Source organism: Diorhabda sublineata, chromosome 8 (genome assembly GCF_026230105.1).
Source record: "Diorhabda sublineata isolate icDioSubl1.1 chromosome 8, icDioSubl1.1, whole genome shotgun sequence".
Classification (NCBI taxonomy): Eukaryota; Metazoa; Arthropoda; class Insecta; order Coleoptera; family Chrysomelidae; genus Diorhabda; species Diorhabda sublineata.
The window spans coordinates 10,830,054-10,850,329 of NC_079481.1; the positions used below are offsets into that span (position 1 = coordinate 10,830,054).

At 30.9% G+C, this 20,276-nt stretch overlaps 1 protein-coding gene and 2 long non-coding RNA genes across 4 annotated transcripts; 1 reads left to right on the forward strand and 2 right to left on the reverse strand.

Moving 5' to 3' along the window:
* Window positions 1-7,256: 7,256 nt before the first annotated feature.
* On the forward strand, window positions 7,257-10,053 carry LOC130447432 (uncharacterized). Its single transcript, XR_008910249.1, has 3 exons — window positions 7,257-7,403; window positions 7,517-7,671; window positions 8,969-10,053. It is a non-coding gene; the product is annotated as an uncharacterized LOC130447432 (long non-coding RNA).
* On the reverse strand, window positions 8,963-15,343 carry LOC130447433 (uncharacterized). 2 transcript variants are annotated; one of them, XR_008910251.1, is made up of 4 exons: window positions 15,153-15,343; window positions 14,894-15,076; window positions 13,837-13,943; window positions 8,963-10,178 (listed from the first exon to the last, which is right to left on the reverse strand). It is a non-coding gene; the product is annotated as an uncharacterized LOC130447433 (long non-coding RNA). The 2 variants fall into 2 exon arrangements; XR_008910250.1 differs by lacking the exon at window positions 8,963-10,178 and having other exon boundaries at window positions 12,767-13,943; window positions 15,153-15,330.
* A 2,235-nt stretch (window positions 15,344-17,578) lies between these two features.
* Window positions 17,579-20,259, reverse strand: LOC130447871 (uncharacterized). Its single transcript, XM_056784909.1, has 2 exons — window positions 20,134-20,259; window positions 17,579-20,080 (listed from the first exon to the last, which is right to left on the reverse strand). Exon 2 carries the CDS (start codon window positions 20,074-20,076, stop codon window positions 17,704-17,706), a length of 2,373 nt encoding a protein of 790 aa, XP_056640887.1. The 5' UTR covers window positions 20,077-20,080; window positions 20,134-20,259; the 3' UTR covers window positions 17,579-17,703.
* Window positions 20,260-20,276: the final 17 nt, after the last annotated feature.

Genomic DNA, 20,276 nt, shown 5'->3' on the forward strand with positions numbered 1-20,276 from the left:
TTTTAGAAATTTTAATTACAACTTCACCTACTTTCAATAATATTTACCAAAATGACTACTCAATCTCGCTGAATCCTGATTTGTTTCAGGGGATAATTTTTTATTGAAATTACACGAGTTGTACACAACTTTTCACAATTTTTTCATTTTTCACATGTCGAATGAGGTTTTATATTAATATCTTCTTCAGTTTTTTCTATTTTATCGTCTTTTTCGATTCCGTATTTGATTCATCCATTTTTCTAGTTAAGAACTTCGATTTCTGTACTGCAATTAGCGATCTAATATTAGACTTAATATAAACAAATATATTTTTCATGAACGAAAATTGTATTCAGAATAATTAGATCTTCCATCAACTCAGTGTACCACGTTTTCCTTTTTTTCTTGTTCCTCCTTGTTGTATGTCCAGTCCCAGCTGACTGTTGTGTCTTTGGACCTGGTTCACCGGCTGCAGTTCACTCAGATTTCTTTTTTAATTGTAATAAGTCAGCTAAAAGCTGCGAAAGATGCGAAAACTAAAAAAGGGGTGAAATAGAAGAAGAAGAAGAAGAAGTACATGGCAGTATCATAGAGAAAAGAAAAAAAGCAGGACACTTTCATTAAACACATTGTAGTAAGCAGTTTAGAAGACTGTGTGTGTGATCAATGACGGTTGATAGACATTATCGAATAACTTATCTAAATGTAGCTAACACATCGTCTTGGCTTGACAGGATGATTTTTATTATGATCCTCTCTCTTTATCATGTACATGGTTACCAGATTATCGTATTTATAAGTTAATTTACGTAAAATCTTTCACTGTATCGCCCCATTATGATAATTATTTTTCATAAAAGTTGGTTCGCATAATGAAAATAGTTTCATATTAAATACAGCGAGCAAATTTAGTTCAATAAAATATTGTTTGAGTTTTCTGAAAGCTTCATCTTTCAGTATTTAATACATACGAAGACATTCGACTATTATCGCTTTTGGTTGTACGAGATCTGACTATTAAATAACAAGATTGGTTACGAAATTATGAAGATCTTGGTATGAAAATTGTTGACCATAATTCGGACTTCATTATCGTACTCTACACCTTCATGTATGTATGGAATAGTAGCCTCCATGAAGATCTTGGTATGAAAATTGTTGACCATAATTCGGACTTCATTATCGTACTCTACACCTTCAGCAGGGTTACTTCGTATAGTTCTGGTCAAAAGGAAACATCGACACTGAGAAACGCACCTTGGACTTTTCAGAACAGTAGCCTCCATGAAGATCTTGGTATGAAAATTGTTGACCATAATTCAGACTTCATTATCGTACTCTACACCTTCAGCAGGGTTACTTCGTAGAATTCTGTTTAAAAAGAAACATCGACACTGAGAAACGCACCTTGGACTTTTCAGAACAGTAGCCTCCATGAAGATCTTGGTATGAAAATTGTTGACCATAATTCGGACTTCATTATCGTACTCTACACCTTCAGCAGGGTTACTTCGTATAGTTCTGGTCAAAAGGAAACATCGACACTGAGAAACGCACCTTGGACTTTTCAGAACAGTAGCCTCCATGAAGATCTTGGTATGAAAATTGTTGACCATAATTCAGACTTCATTATCGTACTCTACACCTTCAGCAGGGTTACTTCGTAGAATTCTGTTTAAAAAGAAACATCGACACTGAGAAACGCACCTTGGACTTTTCAGAACAGTAGCCTCCATGAAGATCTTGGTATGAAAATTGTTGACCATAATTCGGACTTCATTATCGTACTCTACACCTTCATGTATGTATGGAATAGTAGCCTCCATGAAGATCTTGGTATGAAAATTGTTGACCATAATTCGGACTTCATTATCGTACTCTACACCTTCAGCAGGGTTACTTCGTATAGTTCTGGTCAAAAGGAAACATCGACACTGAGAAACGCACCTTGGACTTTTCAGAACAGTAGCCTCCATGAAGATCTTGGTATGAAAATTGTTGACCATAATTCAGACTTCATTATCGTACTCTACACCTTCAGCAGGGTTACTTCGTAGAATTCTGTTTAAAAAGAAACATCGACACTGAGAAACGCACCTTGGACTTTTCAGAACAGTAGCCTCCATGAAGATCTTGGTATGAAAATTGTTGACCATAATTCGGACTTCATTATCGTACTCTACACCTTCATGTATGTATGGAATAGTAGCCTCCATGAAGATCTTGGTATGAAAATTGTTGACCATAATTCGGACTTCATTATCGTACTCTACACCTTCAGCAGGGTTACTTCGTATAGTTCTGGTCAAAAGGAAACATCGACACTGAGAAACGCACCTTGGACTTTTCAGAACAGTAGCCTCCATGAAGATCTTGGTATGAAAATTGTTGACCATAATTCGGACTTCATTATCGTACTCTACACCTTCATGTATGTATGGAATAGTAGCCTCCATGAAGATCTTGGTATGAAAATTGTTGACCATAATTCGGACTTCATTATCGTACTCTACACCTTCAGCAGGGTTACTTCGTATAGTTCTGGTCAAAAGGAAACATCGACACTGAGAAACGCACCTTGGACTTTTCAGAACAGTAGCCTCCATGAAGATCTTGGTATGAAAATTGTTGACCATAATTCAGACTTCATTATCGTACTCTACACCTTCAGCAGGGTTACTTCGTAGAATTCTGTTTAAAAAGAAACATCGACACTGAGAAACGCACCTTGGACTTTTCAGAACAGTAGCCTCCATGAAGATCTTGGTATGAAAATTGTTGACCATAATTCGGACTTCATTATCGTACTCTACACCTTCAGCAGGGTTACTTCGTATAGTTCTGGTCAAAAGGAAACATCGACACTGAGAAACGCACCTTGGACTTTTCAGAACAGTAGCCTCCATGAAGATCTTGGTATGAAAATTGTTGACCATAATTCAGACTTCATTATCGTACTCTACACCTTCAGCAGGGTTACTTCGTAGAATTCTGTTTAAAAAGAAACATCGACACTGAGAAACGCACCTTGGACTTTTCAGAACAGTAGCCTCCATGAAGATCTTGGTATGAAAATTGTTGACCATAATTCAGACTTCATTATCGTACTCTACACCTTCAGCAGGGTTACTTCGTAGAATTCTGTTTAAAAAGAAACATCGACACTGAGAAACGCACCTTGGACTTTTCAGAACAGTAGCCTCCATGAAGATCTTGGTATGAAAATTGTTGACAATAATTCAGACTTCATTATCGTACTCTACACCTTCAGCAGGGTTACTTTGTAGAATGAGTTCTGGTCAAGAGGAAACATCGGCACCGAGAAATTCACATTGGACTTGTAAAAGCGTACATTACGTGGAAAATAATGAGATGGAGTGTAGTGTCTTCACTTTCATCTTGATTCATCTCTACTAGAGCTTGTCTTGTATACAACGTAGTCGACATGGTTCTTGAACTCCAGTCCTCGCTTCAAAATAACTCCGTAGTGTGGCGATACCTTCTTTAACTATGTTAAAGCATTTTTATGATCTTTTCAGCGTTGTACATCAGTCGTCTAGTCCCTTCATCGAATCTTTCCATTTTAATATGTGTAGTAGGTCATTATTTTGATCACACCTCGTACATTGTATAGCAAAAAAAAATATTTTTTCCGATGCATCGATGATTGTTTCCTGGTTGTCCGTGTGGCAATATATCGAAGCTGTAAAGTGATTGTTCAAATTTAAATCAATGTTATTATGATTTGTTTGTGATGATAGATTTCACTTCGATTATGATCAGTTTCACTTTTTGTTTTATTATGTGACAAATGAATGTTCCATAATACGGCGTTCACTTTCTAATTAGAGCACATAGAAAGGATGAAATTTTACTACTAGCGAAATTAACCACCGTGTTCTTGAGCAATTTAACCTTAAACTTTTAAATTGTAATTTGACGTGATTCACGTACGTCATTTGTTAATTTGCAAATAGAAACAAGACAAATTTTTATAAACAATTCGCCAAAGCGCATTTTTCACGATATCCCTCACAGGGAGCATTTGCGAGCTCAGTTTTTTTTTCCAGTTAATTCCTGTAGATATGCGGAAACGAAAGAAATTTTGGCATTATTAGAAAAAGTTAGTTTTTTTAAAGACAGTTGAAAATTTGACGATCCGACGTCGTGTGGCTGACATACAGATGGCGCTGCCATTGTCAAATCCATAGTACCAACTTTCAAAACACTACGTGTCAAATTGTATGACATTTCGATTAGTCAGAAAAAAGTGACAAGCAGTTAAGTGGAAGCTATCTCCAAAAAGTAGATAAAATCAATAGAATACTACATAGAGTGTATAAATCGAGAAAAAACTGCCTCATATGTCCAAGAAAAACCCACTGTTCCACCATCGAAACACAAGTTGATGGCAACGATGGTTAAATTGAACAAATTGCTTCCTCATCCACCGTATAGTCCAGCCAATTCAGTTCAAATAAACAAGAATTACTGAAACTCAAGCCTATTTTGAGGCAAAAGACAAATCCTTCTCCAAGCTCGGCATCGAGAAGTTAGAGAAGCGTTGGAATGATTGAATTGCTCTGGAAAGATGAATAAAATCGATTTTTGAATAATTAAATTAAAACTTTGCATCATAAAGAGTTCGATGTATCTATCGACGTAGCCTTGAAAAAAATTCACTTTCTGTATAATTTTCCACATCAGTACCTCTATTTTAATTATTAATAACTATTAAGTGAAATTTATACAGACTATTATTGATATTATCTCACACGATTTTTCTGATATTTCACAGTCCAATCATCACAAAATATGTTTTAGAAATTACTTATGCTTTCTAAATATATTACTACCTATAATACATATACAAAAATACCCCGCTTAGACTGCTTTCAAATCTTTGTTCTTTCCTTGTAAATAATCGCAAAATAAAACTAAAAAAGTTTATCGAAAATACGAATGTCAAATAAAACATGATCTTCATGAAATATTAGAAATACCTTCGGGCAATTCGCAATCAACTAAAAAGTAACAGTTGAATTTATAAAGAGCGTGCAGTATAACTGCTAGACATCTGACCTTGACGAAAGCGTCAGCAACATCTTGTAATATAGACAGAAACGGATTTATAAACAGTTAAATAACTTGATTCACAACTATTTATTAACAAAAAACATAAATAAATAAAGTGGTTTCAACAATCATTCTCGTTGGATGTCAAAACTATTAAGAACGCACTATGCATGTTTATGCTCTCTTAAATACTAATCCTATTGTATACAAAAGCTATAATTAATTATATTTCTTGAATTTCCTAGACCTTTTGATATGTTTATGTTTCTAAATGTTCTTGATAATCAAATCAAAATATTTTGATAAAGACTTAAAGAAAAGTCGAAATGTCAAAATTTTAAATATCTTTTAAAAATTATTGAAAAAACTAATTTTGAAACAGAAGAAAACTGAAATCAAGAACGAAATCGGGTAATTATACACTTTTACGGTCACCTGGTTTTTTGGCTCTAGAAAATCGAAAAATGGATGGATTTTAATGATCTTGGTCTCAAAATGTTCCATTTTACGGCGGATTTATAAAAAAAATTAGTAGAAATAGCTGGAATGAAAATTTCTCATAGTTTTACTGTTTTAAATCGTAAAAAAACGGTTTTGCAAAATAATCCTTTACAAAAAATTATGTTAATTATACACTTCCGCGGTCACCTGGTTTTTTGGTTAGGTTAGGTTAGGTTAGGTTGACTCTAGAAAATCAAAAAATGGATGGATTTTAATGATCTTGGTCTCAAAATGTTCCATTTTACGGCGGATTCATAAAAAATACATGAAAATTAAAAAAAATAAATATTTTTTACAGTTTCATGACTTTAAATGCAAAAAAATGGCTTTCTACATATAATCCTTCGTAACTGTTTCTGACGTCGTGGAACCAAGTTCGTATATTTCTTTCGCAATTTACATAAAAAAATGAATATTTTGAGACCAAAATTATAAAATTTATCTATTTTCCGATTTTTAATGGTCCAAAAACTATTAACATTGAAGAATATAGTACGAAACTATTCACGAAAATTGATTGTTTTTCATCGATTTCATTTTAAGCTATAAAAACTGAAAAAATCATTCTTTTTGGATTTTTTTTTAAATTATTTATTAATTTATGTAGAATACAAAAAAAATATAAGAACTTTATCTGATAATGAGATAATTTTTTGTAAAGGATTATTTTGCAAAACCATTTTTCGATTTTCTAGAACCAAAAAACCAAGTGACCGTGAAAGTGTATGATTACCCGAAATCGAGTCACATCAATACAAAAATAAGGGTGAGTAATCAAGTGTCTAAGGGACATTGGAACCGCTTAACTAAGACGTTGAGGACGGTCAGTTTACAATAAATCTTACAATATAAACATTCTATCATCTATCATTCTATCTAAATTTCCAAAGGCGTATCATGAACATTTTTTTGTGCTACAAATAAAACTAAACTCGTAATTTTCAATAATTATAATAACCCATTCTGGCCATAAATCAAAATCACAAATTGTAAATACATAGTCGTCAAAAATGAAAATTGTATATTTAAATAAAAATTTTTTATTCGATTCTTATTGAGCGAATCCGATTCTGTTTATCGTAAAAGACCAGAAGTTGCAAGTTCTAGGACACACTTTCACATCACTTTCTTCTGCCAGATCTGTACGTCGACTTTTTCGTACCATGCGAACCAATAGGTACATGGTACGAATAATCATAATAATTATGAACTGTCATAACCCGATGTTTTGGGCGGTTTTGAAAATTACAATGATTCAACAAATACATATTTCTTTTCTTTTTATATATATTTAATATTGGCATAACTTTTCCTTTTTTTGGGAAATGAAGTTTTTAACTTATGAAACCTTAGAAAAATATGTCTTCTTTTTTAATCAGGTCTATTAAATCAAATACTCCACTTTAATTTTTTATTGTCAAACATTTTATTCACCTTATAAATTGAGCTTTACATAAAAAGAAACCACATTACTTATTATTGTTTGATTACATTGTGCATTAAGTGAGGTATTGACGTGTAATTTGTAACGTCATAAGATTTGTTGAAGCAAACCGTCCTTTGCTTTGTAAAAAATCCTTGCTCTTCACCTTTCATAAATATCATATCAATCAGCAATCAAATGATTGAATCATATTTACTTAAAAACTTTACCTAGAGCATTACTGGCTGTATACTCATTTATTACAAAGACAATTAGAATTTAAAAAAGAATAATTGATATTTCCCTAAGTTAATTTAATATAATTATTTAGTCGATAATATAAAAATGATTAAATTCGTTAAATTTGTTCCTAATGAAATGTTTCATTCATTCAAAAAAATTTTAAAAGGAAAGATAGTTGGTAATAGTCTATATAATAAAATCAATTTGAAAATTAATATATTATCTATAAGTAATTTTGTTCGAATACTTGAATAGAATTGCTTTTAAAGTATATTATATAATTATTTGCAGGTCCAAACAAAAAACGCTTGATAATGCTACAGAGAGTGATGCTGGAAGGTGAGAGTAGCGAAAATAGAGTTGTTACATTGAACATGAAGCTGCCAATTTGAAAATACAGATTACAGAGCTTACAAAAGGAATTGAAGAACGATCGCTACATGCAGGTAAATAATAAAAAAATTGTCATATCAATATATATATATATATATTGTATTTTATTAGTCAATAGTATTTTTTTACCCATTGTGGTATAAATTAATATGTATATAATATTGATAATTTAGTGTCGTTTATGAAAACTCGAGCTTTCCTCCTAAGTTGGAATATAAGTGCTTTCCAGAAACTGATCATGATCTAAATGTTTATAGTCATAGGTTTCCATAATTCCTACTCTAGTATACCTAACCGAAGGTTCTTTTTTGTTTTTTTAAGCTAGAATGTGAATGAATATCCTTTTAAATAATGTAGAGTACAAATTCCGAGACTTGCCATTTTCACAAGAAATAAATTATTAGAATTTAAATACCTAATATATTCATATAACCTACTAAGAGAAGTCAGAGTATTACTTTATTTCCAAGTTTGTATCAAATGGTTAGCTTTTGAAAAATACAATCCATCCAAAACATTCATTCTTGTCATAAAAATTACTATTGCAGGTTAAGTTTAGAGTTTAAAATTTTTATAGAAACAGACCCATTGTTCAAAAACTTCGACAGAATTCTGTTCTGGAGTAGGATTAACTGTATAGTGATCTATCATATTGAGGATTAAGGTTTTTGTATACAGATATATTTGGAAAAGTGACCAAGTTCACATATAGTGTATATGTAGACAACAGAAATTTTATTTTTATCCCTCATGGATCTTTCTAGTGTCATAATTGTCTTCTAATTGTTAAAGGTTAATACAGGAATGTTTTTTTCACTTTCAATGGCACTATCCATCGAATCAGCTTCCATGAATAATAAATTTAGTAGCTCGAAGTAGCTTTTTAAAAATATTCATTATTACAATTAATAGAAAATATTAATTGGTCTTGAGAACATCAGTGTTCTTGCTGGAGTTTCTGAAAAGGATGTGGGATGCGTGCTGTTAGCATTTTCTTAGGGAACCTTTGTTAGGTGATGACATAATTCATGTAAGAATAACTTATTTCTAAAAAGTTATGACCAATAATATCTATTGGTAGCTGGTTGACTATAAACAAGAAAAGGGTCCCAATGTATTTGTTTCAGTTTTGCCCACCACATGTGTTGCTAAAGAGGACAAATTTTGGATTTAGTCACCAACGACATATTTTCTTCAATTTCTTTATTGACTTTACTGACTATTTTTATGTATTTTAGTTTTGCTTGTATTATGTCACCACTTTTATTAAATAATTGAAATGAAAAATAAATATAGCCAAGCACTGTTTGAAATTATTATATTATATTTCAATGTAATTTATTTATTCAGATTGATTAATGGTACAAACAAGTTATCGTCTCAATATGGAAATGGTGTCATCAAGATACAGAAGAAAGAATTTGTGTATGGATAAAATCAACCACTCAAGTAAATCGTTTGGAATGCATGGAAACATAGACTATAAATTAGTTGTGAGGTGTATTAATTTTAGTATATTGTTACGCATCACTTTTAAATTGTACTTTGAATCCGTTTCTACATTTACTTCTATCCACATTCTTGAGATGATAACTGGGTTATCAAAACGCGCTTCAGGCATGTAATTATGAATGTTAGTGTAGTGATACCATAAACAGTATGTTCCATAGAAATATCAGAAATTATCACTTAGTATAAATCTTTTGGCTAACTCTTCTCCTATCTCATGGTTCCGTATTCTGTCCATTCTTTCATTCTTCTTGCAACCTTATTCTTTTTTTTTATTTGTAGCTATATATGAAGAGTTATCTGGAGAAGAAGGATCAAAGAGCATTTAGTAAAATGGAAGGGGTTTGGGTATTTTAGGGAAAAATATTTTCAACCCTATTTCAATACCAAAACAGAGATAGGAGTAGAGTGATTGCATAGGGGTAGAATGTCCTTAGAAAAAAATGCTCCTTTTAAAGCCAATACTTTCTCCATAAATTATCAAATCTTAAGAGCTATTTTTTTAAGTTGGTCTAAGTGACTACAAATATTGTACTTTGATCCACTGTCCCCATAATTCTTTAATATAAAATATGACTATTTTTCCTTTGACTATCTTTGTTTTTTGTGTCCCTCTCTTATATTCAATTCTTAAATTATTTTCTGCTTTCTTCTAGTATCATTTAAATTGGAAATAAAGAGATTTTTTAATTCAATGCCTGTTGGGCATATATAGTAATAAGTGTAAACAATATTAGAAGTTATTTTATTAATTTTACTATATTATGTATTAACCATTATCCAAATAGTAGTGAAAATATGTGATTATTTTAATTTTGGATAATTAAACAAATTTTTAATTATAGCCTTGTGTAATATTTTGAAAATGTAATGTTGATAACTCTATTATTCAATATTAAGATTTGAATAAATCTCGTTGAATATAATTTTGTGTTTTTGTATTCCCTCGCCCATCATAACCATTATCATAAGAAACAGTTTCAAACAGGATAACAAATACAATGAAGTACAAATTAGTTGTTCCTGAAAACCATTGCTCAAACCCAAAAACCTATGGAGAAAAGAAAATACATGATACCACGTGTTTTTTTTCGATACTTTTCTATTTCTGATATGATTATATAGCTATTTTAAAAAATATCAAATTTGAATATATTTGATTATAAATTTTTAGTCTCACACTTAAGGAGAGGCAACCAATCATACACTATGTTTAGAACTGGTTGTCGAATTACATGGAGAAGACTAAAGTTTCCGATATCGCTCGGTAAACGACAATAAAATCGTGTAATCGTAAAATAAGTAAAATTATTGAGGTTTCAATTCAAAAAATTTGTATTTTATATTATCTATGAGAGTCGTATAACGGGTTGCGGATATGACAAGCGCTACAAAAACAAATGCGTCCTCTATGCCAGAATGTCCGAACCACATTTTAAATTCTACTCAGTTTTCACTGTATAGCAGAGTAGAGAGGAAAATGTGTGTCTTGTCGGGCAGATGGCGGTGGTTGAATCAAGAGGAGAAAATTGAATTTTCACGAAAACCATTGCTCAAATTCAAAAACTGATGTTATTTTCGGAAACTCCTTGAGAAAATACATAAATACATGATACAGTGTTGTTTTTTTCGATACTTTCTTATTACTGATTGGACTAAATAGCTGTTTTAAAAAACATCAAATTTGTCGGTTTGTCGAGTTACATAGGGTAGACTATTTATAGTTTCCAGCATCGCTCGATAGACGGCGATAAAATCTTGAAATCATGGAATCTCCACAGAAAAATATATGATCCCACGAGGTTTTTTGAATACTTTCACAGTACTCATTAGATCAACTAGCGATTTTAGAATATACCAATGATATAACTTAAGCAGAATTAATTGAATATTTTTCGATTCATCCATAAGATTAGGCAACCATATTTAGAACTGGTTGCGGAAGTACATGAACAGGACTATTTATTGCTTCCAATATTGCTCGGTATACGGCGATAAAATTGTTAAATCTTGGAATAAGTAAAACTATAGAGATTTCATTTAAAAGAACTCATCATACATTTCATCTATACTAGACGTATAACGCGTTGCGGACATGATAGACGCGTCAATAATACGTTCTGGAGGAATCATACATCACCATATCATAAAAACAAACAAATTCAACAATAGGAATTTATCCTATGAGAATAATCCCAGATTCGCCTTCTATGCTATAATGTCTAAACTACATTAGAATTTCCACTAATTCCTCACTATATAGTAGTAGATTTAGGACAAAAGTATAAGGTTAACAGAAGAGGAATGAGTATTTTTTCATCAATTACAATTGATATTAGGTAGCTAGATGCGATGCAGGGTGTCGTGTATGATCTTTCATGGTGTCAAAGGACTAATAGCATGAAAGTCCCTAACATTTTTTGAATGATGATCAAGTTGAGGCCAATTTACTTAGATAATATTGTGGGAGACTTAAATAAGTGACATCTGTAAGGATTACCCCTAAATATCATGCCAAGGAGGTGGCAGAGTGCTTTCAATCTATACAAAAATTCTCTACAAGAAATATTTATTAGTATTTTTTTCGCATTTTCCTTAGTCTCTAAGATATAGTGGAAAAGTTTAATAAATATTTTTCACTTTTAAACACCCAGATTATATTCATATTTAGCATAGTCCAAAAGTTGTTATCGATTAAATTTTCAAGTTGCTATACAAAATATGAGTATGAAAATATCAGCTCCAAAGGTAAATAAATTTCTGTGTTTACTAAAAACATCTTAAATAAAATTATTCGTACCTTTTGAAGCATTCACAACATAAATTATAATACAATAGAGGTTACAAAATAAGGGTGCGCATATGAGACTTTCAAACTTTCTGCCAGGTACTTAAAACTGCCATCTTGTTGTACTGATTGTCATATACACAAGCAAAACATAGACTTGACTACATAAGAAAAAGTTCACTGCTTCAGTGACTTGTTGGGGGTATTCTGTCACCCTTCTAGAACAATCCAAATGATACTTCAATGTTATATCGATGAACGTTATTTATCAAAGAACTACTGAAAATAATATTAGCCTCAACTAAGTAATAAAAATAGATTGAAGACGTTCTTCCACCTCTTTCGAACCATGATCAGGGCTAATCCTCACGAATGGCATTTATTTAGGCCCTCTGCATTAGCCTCTACTAAATGATAATTAGATAATGTCAATGGCTCTTAAACTATAATATATCTAATGATAGCAGTATTTAAGAATATGTGATAAATTGTTACAAATATTAATAATATTCATTCATAAATATATTAAATATACACAAAATGCCCTTCGAGGAACATCATTTGCTTTATTATTTCTACTTGTTCATTCCAATATTGCTCTTTATTCAATTATTGTTATTATAATAAAATCTATAAAAGTAATACTAACATATCCTCATATGTATTTACATCATATACAATCTTAGATAAAGGGCTACAATGTGAAAAAACAAATTGATGATATATTTAATGTGACAAACTGTATATGATGTAACCTACATACAAATGAATAATATTTCTAGAACAATTATTATCACATATTCAATGAAATACTACAAAAAAAATAATTAGAGTTCTATTACACCAAAAAAGTTCATTTACAACACTCTGTATCGCATATTAAGGTTCATGATTGAAATAAAAAAAAACAAATTTGTATAATAGCGGATTTTATTTCATACAATTTTTTATATAAAAAAACACAAATTAAAAACCTTAAGATCGATACACAGTGTTCATATACAAAGTATTAACAAATCTGTTAACTCTAGAGTGAAGAAATGATTTTTTTAAAGCCTAACTTTTTAATGAAAAATTAACAAATTTTCATAAAAAAAATGATGCAGTTGACAAATTGCAATTATACACTGTTATTACATGATTTTTTCTTTGTGGTTACATCCATCATGTTTCTTGATAATTGGTTATCGAATCTATTTTTCTACTGCTACGTTTGGTGGAAAAACATCAAAAATTTCCATATATTGTACAAAAAAAAATGTTTGAACAATTTCTAAGGACAAATGCATTTGGGTAAAAGAGTTACTGAATTACTTAGGTATGTTTAATATTACTATTACTTGAATGTACATAATATTTTTATTGTTGCTTGCAAAATTTAGCTTTGATCGTGGTATTAAATACATTCCGAATATTTAAATAAACATGGATCTCTACACAAACGATTTATAAATGTCCAACTTGACATTCTCATATACTTTGACCTACCTTAACTTTCTGTGATATTTGGTACAGCAAAATAACTTATTGTTGATAGTTTACTTTGATATTTAGATAGTGACTTTTTTAAACTGAATCCTAACTAGCACACACAAAAAACCACCTAGCATTGAGGATACATTAGACATTATTCAGACTTGAAATTAGACGTCTGCGCTCCATGAACACAGGAACTTAAATCCCTAACGTATTTTATTAGCACTGCGAATGCGCAATTTCAAATTGCACATAAACCCGATGATAGAACATGTTCAGGATCTCTACCACGAACAAAACTATATTGGTTTAAACTTTTATATATGTAAATTGGTTTCCTTTCAACATTTATCAATCTAACATTCTCAATAGTAAACAAAAAATAATAAAATCTTCATAAACGAAATTATTCAATACAATAATTAAGATTATATACTGTTATTACCTGATTTTTTTCCTTGCTGTTACATCTGTCATCTTCCTCGAATGTTGTATACGGAATCTACTCCTCCACAGTATATTTCTAATAGAAACTGCCAAAAATTCCCATGTCTTTAAAAAAAACAAATTCATTTGTATAAATTGTATGTGCAATATTATAACAATTATACAAGAGTGCAAGCAATAATGCTTGTTTTGTTGCTTGCAAATTATAGATAAACTTATTTTTCTTTCAATATAACCCTGTTTTATTCAAATCTTCATGAGTTCTTTTTGAAACACTGAGCTTCAGCTTTCATAACATCCTTCTGTTCCTGTGTATTTGGTTTCTGTTTTTTTCATCTGTTTTCTAGAATGATCTATCCAACCTCGTCTGCATTCTCTAACCCAGAAGTTCCCAAATCTATTTCCTCATAAACTACTTTCAAAATTATTAGGTTTAGTTGATACACTTACACCATATTACTAACTCATCAAAAAAATTAGATCTAACTATGGAAATTGAACTACATACCTGTTGTACAGTTTCCAGTGGACCCCTGAGGTTGCACCTGGGCCACTTTGGGAATTACGGCTCTATCCCTTGAATTTCAAATTCTTCTTTGATTTACTTACTTTTCATCCTATTTCTGAGGCTCACTCTCTTAATTGTTCTTAGTTTTATCATTTTAGTTGTAATCATTATTTTTTTTATTCCATAGGTCTTACTTATGTTTTTTAGATTTTCAGCATCATATTGTTGCTTTCAAATATCTGCTAGCCCTTGATGATTGTATTTCTTCTATTAAATTCCTCTTACTTTTAGCAGATAATGAGGTGTGCAGATTTTGTTGCATAGAGGACAAAACCTCTATCCACATTCTTTCAAAGTGTGAAACACTATGGAACTCCAGAGCACTACACCTGGAAGAGTATGAAGAATATCTCTGGCAGCTACAACCATCCCACATTCTGGAATTTCTAGAAGAAATTGGATTCACAGTATTGCAGCAAGAAAGGAGGACACAATAAATTCTTTGGGTCGCAATCTATAATACCACAATATCTACATACATACATACCTCTTACTTGATATTGCGACTCGAAAGTGATTGAATTTCATTGTTCATTGTATAATATAGTTTTGAACAACTAGTTTCCATCATTGGATCTTTGGCTATCACCATTGATTTAGTTTAAATATTCATATTTATCTTACGTTTTCTTCATCCTGTATAGAAGGTGCTGTAGTTAATCTTCATTCTCTGTCAATAGTATTCAATCATACGCTTAAAACTTTTAATGATATTATTTAAATATTTAATTATGCAAATTCATTACCTTTTTATTCAATATATAGTTTTTCATTAAAAAGCAAATTCATCATGTTTCCTCAATGAATTTTTATGGCAAAATACAAATAAATTATTCTTAGATTTTCCATGTAAAATTAATATTAGTAGTTTTTTTTTCAATATTTATTTTCAACTTTAATTTTTGTTTGTAACCACAAACTGACACAAGGCATTTCTAAATTTAGGTTTGTTTTGTTATATAATTCGAGAGTACAGGTAAAACTACTACTTGAGTTCTAAATAACACCTATTACACCTAGGGGATAAACCACAAGCCTAATAACTCACTGTAGAGCCTTGGAAGTAATTTACAAGGCCCTTAATTGAAAAAGAAGAATTTGACACTTCGAAATAAAAGGTTAGGTTATTGTTGACAATTTTAGCCAGGGCCTGTGCACTGGATAGAAGTTTAGGACGATTTTCAGCGCCATCTCTGTTACTGGCTCACATCTAAAAGATTACTTTTTGGTGTTTTATTTTTAAATGTTTGTTAATATGGATTCTGAAACTAAATTGCAAGATTATTAAATGAACAACGTCCATCTTGCAAAGGTGTATAAAATATTTGCAAAGGTGTTTGATATTGTTTGTTTATTAGCTATTTGCATTTTTGATCATTAAAGTGATTATTTGTTGCGAATTGTGCTGTCGTGTTTACTTACTCAATATGAGTAAAGGCATGCTGTGTACCAGGATGCACGAATAAGCAAGCGATAAGGTGAGAGTAATACTTACTACTTATCAACATACAAATATTTAAATTGAAATCAAGTTCATATCTATACGAGAATAACTCTTTTCTTCCTAACTTCATTAATTTGTATATAGGAAATCATTTTGTTTAATGGTTAAATATGTTGAATGATTTTATCCTTATTTTACTTTTTTATAGACATTCCATTTCTAGGAACGAAGACGTTTGCAGAATTTGGTTGCCAAGAATAAATAACCCCAAGTTAATGCGTGCAGATACAGTATTATCATCACATAGAATATGTGATATTCATTTTGAACAAATTTGTAGAAACCCCAATGGCAGGTTAAAAAACCTTTCACTGCCAACTCTACTGGTAAGTACTTATATTTACTATGACAATAAACCTCTTATGAATCTTAGTGAAAAGTTATACAGAGGAAAAGAATTGCTAATAGTCAATGTCCCAATTTATAAACCATTCAATAGAAGCTCAAAATATATATATATATATATATATATATATATATATATATATATATATATATATATACAGAATTAGATCTGTCACTCCTTATGTGGCAGGTTCAGTAGTGAAGAAATTATTTTAAAAGTCTCAAATGCCACTTGTGTAAAAATATAATATTATCAAACGAATTAATTAAGGCAAATTCATTCTAGGGAACATAAAGAAAATGTTTTATGTGCGCCTTCAGCAAAATTCTGTGATATTTTTAAAAGTTTTTCTGATAAAATTTTCGAAAGATTGCCCCAGTTAATCAATTCGTTAGGCATAAAGAAACAAATATTTCGTTTGGAGGATTTGACAGACACATCCTCAATATTTTGTTCAGATAATAAGGATTATGTAAATATGTTTGTAAATATTAGTTTTAACATATGCATCTTTCATTACATAGGTATTAATAAAATTTTGAAGGGCAAAGATCAACAATATAAAGACTATGATGTGATAAATATGGCATATGTTAAATATAGGGAAAGCTGCAAGAAAGACAACGGTAATCATTAATTAACCATGGTTATAAAATCATTTTTTTATATACCATTGTATGTACCATGCACAAACAGAAACATTTTTTAAGCATGCTAACATCTCACTGTTGACAGTCCTAAGCCTGCTAAAGTGTGAAGGAAAATTTTTTATTTGTGGATATAGTTATAAAATGTCAAAATCAAAATAAAAATTATAATAAACATCCTGTGTTTCAATATTCAATCTACCTATATCTTATATAAACCATTTAATTGTGAAATTTAGATGGTTGGACCTGGTTGTCACATAACATTAAAATATTTTACAAAATACTTCATTTAAAAAGCATTTTAATTTCAGGTATATATATTTTCTTGTAAACCACAATATTTGAATTTGAAATGTTAGCAAAATGAAAGTATTTTGCATAATACTTTTGTTTCATTCACAATTTGATGCGACAACTGGCTTCGAGCATTGAAAATAACTCGAATTATTTTTAAATTTCCCGCGAAATTAGCATGGATATGTACCTTAGATCAAATCTTTAATTATAGAAATCTTTTTTCTTGGTACGGAGCCAGTTCGAGGGATGTCGCTAGAATGGAACTTTGTCATCAAATTTTTATACAGAGTGGCAGATCTATCGAGTATATAATCTCAGGTTTTAGTAAAATTTATAAAAATGATTAAATTACCGTGGAGATTACAGGAATGCTTTTGTAGATGTATCATTACAAATTTACTTGTTCAATATCATTAGAAAATGAAAAACTGTTAATTTAATGTCACTTTTATGTATTTAATTATAAAAATATATCACAAAAATATAATAATACTAATAACTTAAATGCAATTGAGAATAGACTTGTTTTTATTTTTAATCTGTCCAAGAGAATCCACTCTAACTTCAACTTCGAAAATCTCTTTTTCAATAACAATAATCACTTTTAGACACTTCTTTTCGCTTACTGTATTAGAACAATATTTGATAGTTAGAATTGCGGTGCTGTGAGGTTCCACAGTACCTTCTTTAGGTTTCACATCCAAATGATTCTGACAACTTATTTTGAAATTTAGCCTACAATTACTTTCGGATTTCAGAAACACGGTATCTTTATACTTATAAGGAAGAGTTAGAAGTATCATTAACGGAGATACATAACAAGAACTCGAAACATTCGATTTTGCAGCAACTATTGTAGTATCTTGGTATAAAGATTGATATAAACCCGAATCATCGGAATATTGTTGTATAATAGTTTGTTCCGGATCTCTCTCTAAGGTTAATACAATTTGATGATAATTTAATAATTTCAATATTTCTTTCATATTAGCTGGAGATTCTTTAAACATAATCAAATCGATGGGCATCACTTCACCTTCGATTTTTTCTTTAAGTACATTTGCTATAGAATCTATTTTAAGTCCACTTTCGATACTTTTTTCACAAATTCTTCTTAATCTGCCCCGATCTACTTCAGCTCCGAATGTGACAATTAAATTTCCTAAATCGCTTACTACCGGATTGTTATCTAATTTGAAATTATAATCCTCACTCGATGGTCTGTAGCTAATCGCAATTTCTTTTTGCATTTGAGGAAGGAGAACAAATAAATTTGGATTTACACAAAGTTTGCAAGTATCTAAAGATTGTATTGATATGTAAATAAATGCTGGTAGATCCCCCTTATTTTTAACTTTAAAAGTGGATGTTATTAAAGTTCTGTCGTCTAATTTACCGAGCGACATCCAAAATTTACCTGCGGTGTCTCTTGTTAAATTGTAGAAATCAACCTTAAAGAATCCACCATAACCGAAAAGTCTAACAGATTGTTTCCTAGTTTGTGTCATATTTGGGTCAAGTGAAGTGAATATAAGGTCATCCACTGCCGCACCTCGTTTTGTTGGAACAAACGATATAATAATAGCTTTTGATTCGTGAGCATGCAATAAAATTTTGTTAGAACGCAAAGGCTCACTATCGTTCCTATTATCTTTACGTATTTTAAACTCCTGGCTGGTCAAAGACAATTGGATTCCCAGTTTTTTAGAGGATCTGTTTCTTATTATGAATTCCTGTGTAACGGATTTTCCGAGTTTAACGCAGCCCCAAATTAATTCACATTTTGTTGTTTCGATTGGGAGTTTACCATTTTGTAATGAAGACATGGCACTTGATGCTCTCGATGAAGTCTGAGAAGGGCATAGATTGCTACTGGAAGTTTTTGTATTCAATGAATCAATATTTTCCTTGTTACAAATTTGTTTCATTGCGGAATTTTCAGAGTGATCACTTGTGTAAGATGAGTTTTTACTAACAGGTAGGGAATAGATCGGTTTGTTTTCTAGTGATACAAATCTTTGATTATCTTCGCATAGTTTATAAATATTATTAACAGCACTTTTGGGTGTACAACTTGATTCGGCTAAAAACCTTTGAATCATAGAAACACTTATTTTTTTCTGATTTTCGGGGCTACCTTCATCTGAAGGAGATTGATCCTCTGTAATATTTACAGCAGACATAGATTCAATGAGAGGTACAGGTTCTCTTGTTGTATTAGGACTTGCGCCACCTGGAAATTCAGATAATCTATCGCACCGTTGCTGGAAAAAGTTACCAACAGATTCATTTTCAATAGCTTGAATAACAGAAAATTGCTCGTCTTTAATGGGAATCTCATTTTTTTGACGCCATGACATTTCATCGGCCAAAAGCATACTGGAAAGCTCTTCTGCTGGCTTGAACATGTTGCTTGTTTGATCACCCGTATTTTTTATCACTTTTTTAAAATCATCCACCCAATTATCGATACTTAAATCACTATTTTTTAATCTGTAAGATAGCTGCTCTAAAGATTGAATAGAATTCCGCGGTGTTGAAGCACTTTTTGGAGTATTTAATAAATCACTTTCACTCACTGTGCTCTCGTTATACATTTGTGAGGTACTTTCCGATTTAGTATAATTAGCACGTAGATATTTCGAAGGTAATGCAGATACTTTATTAGCTCGTTGAAGAGATGTTCTTGCCAATTTTTTCTGTGCTTCCAGTTCATAACTTACATTTGATAGATTCTTTTCTTGCAATTGACTGGTACTCATTGGAAAAATAGAATTATCTTCATCAAAAATGCTACTGTGAGTGTTTCTTTGTACTTTTTTTTTACTTACTGTCGAACAAGCCGCGGGAATAAAATCGGATTTGTTTTCCATTTTCCTTAAAAAACTTATATATTGGATATGATAATTTTAAAATTATAGTCAACTTACTTATATATTTTTTAGATCTGTATATTTTAAAGCATCAGTTACAATTCAAATTTTAAACTATTTAACGGCAACGTACATATAAAATAGAATGGACATTTGACATTTAACAACACAATTCTTCTTTTTGAAATAGCCTTGGGTAA

Excerpts from the sequence above, each read along its gene's own strand:
- LOC130447871 (XM_056784909.1), bottom strand. The coding sequence starts at position 20,076 with ATGGAAAACAAATCCGATTTTATTCCCGCGGCTTGTTCGACAGTAAGT.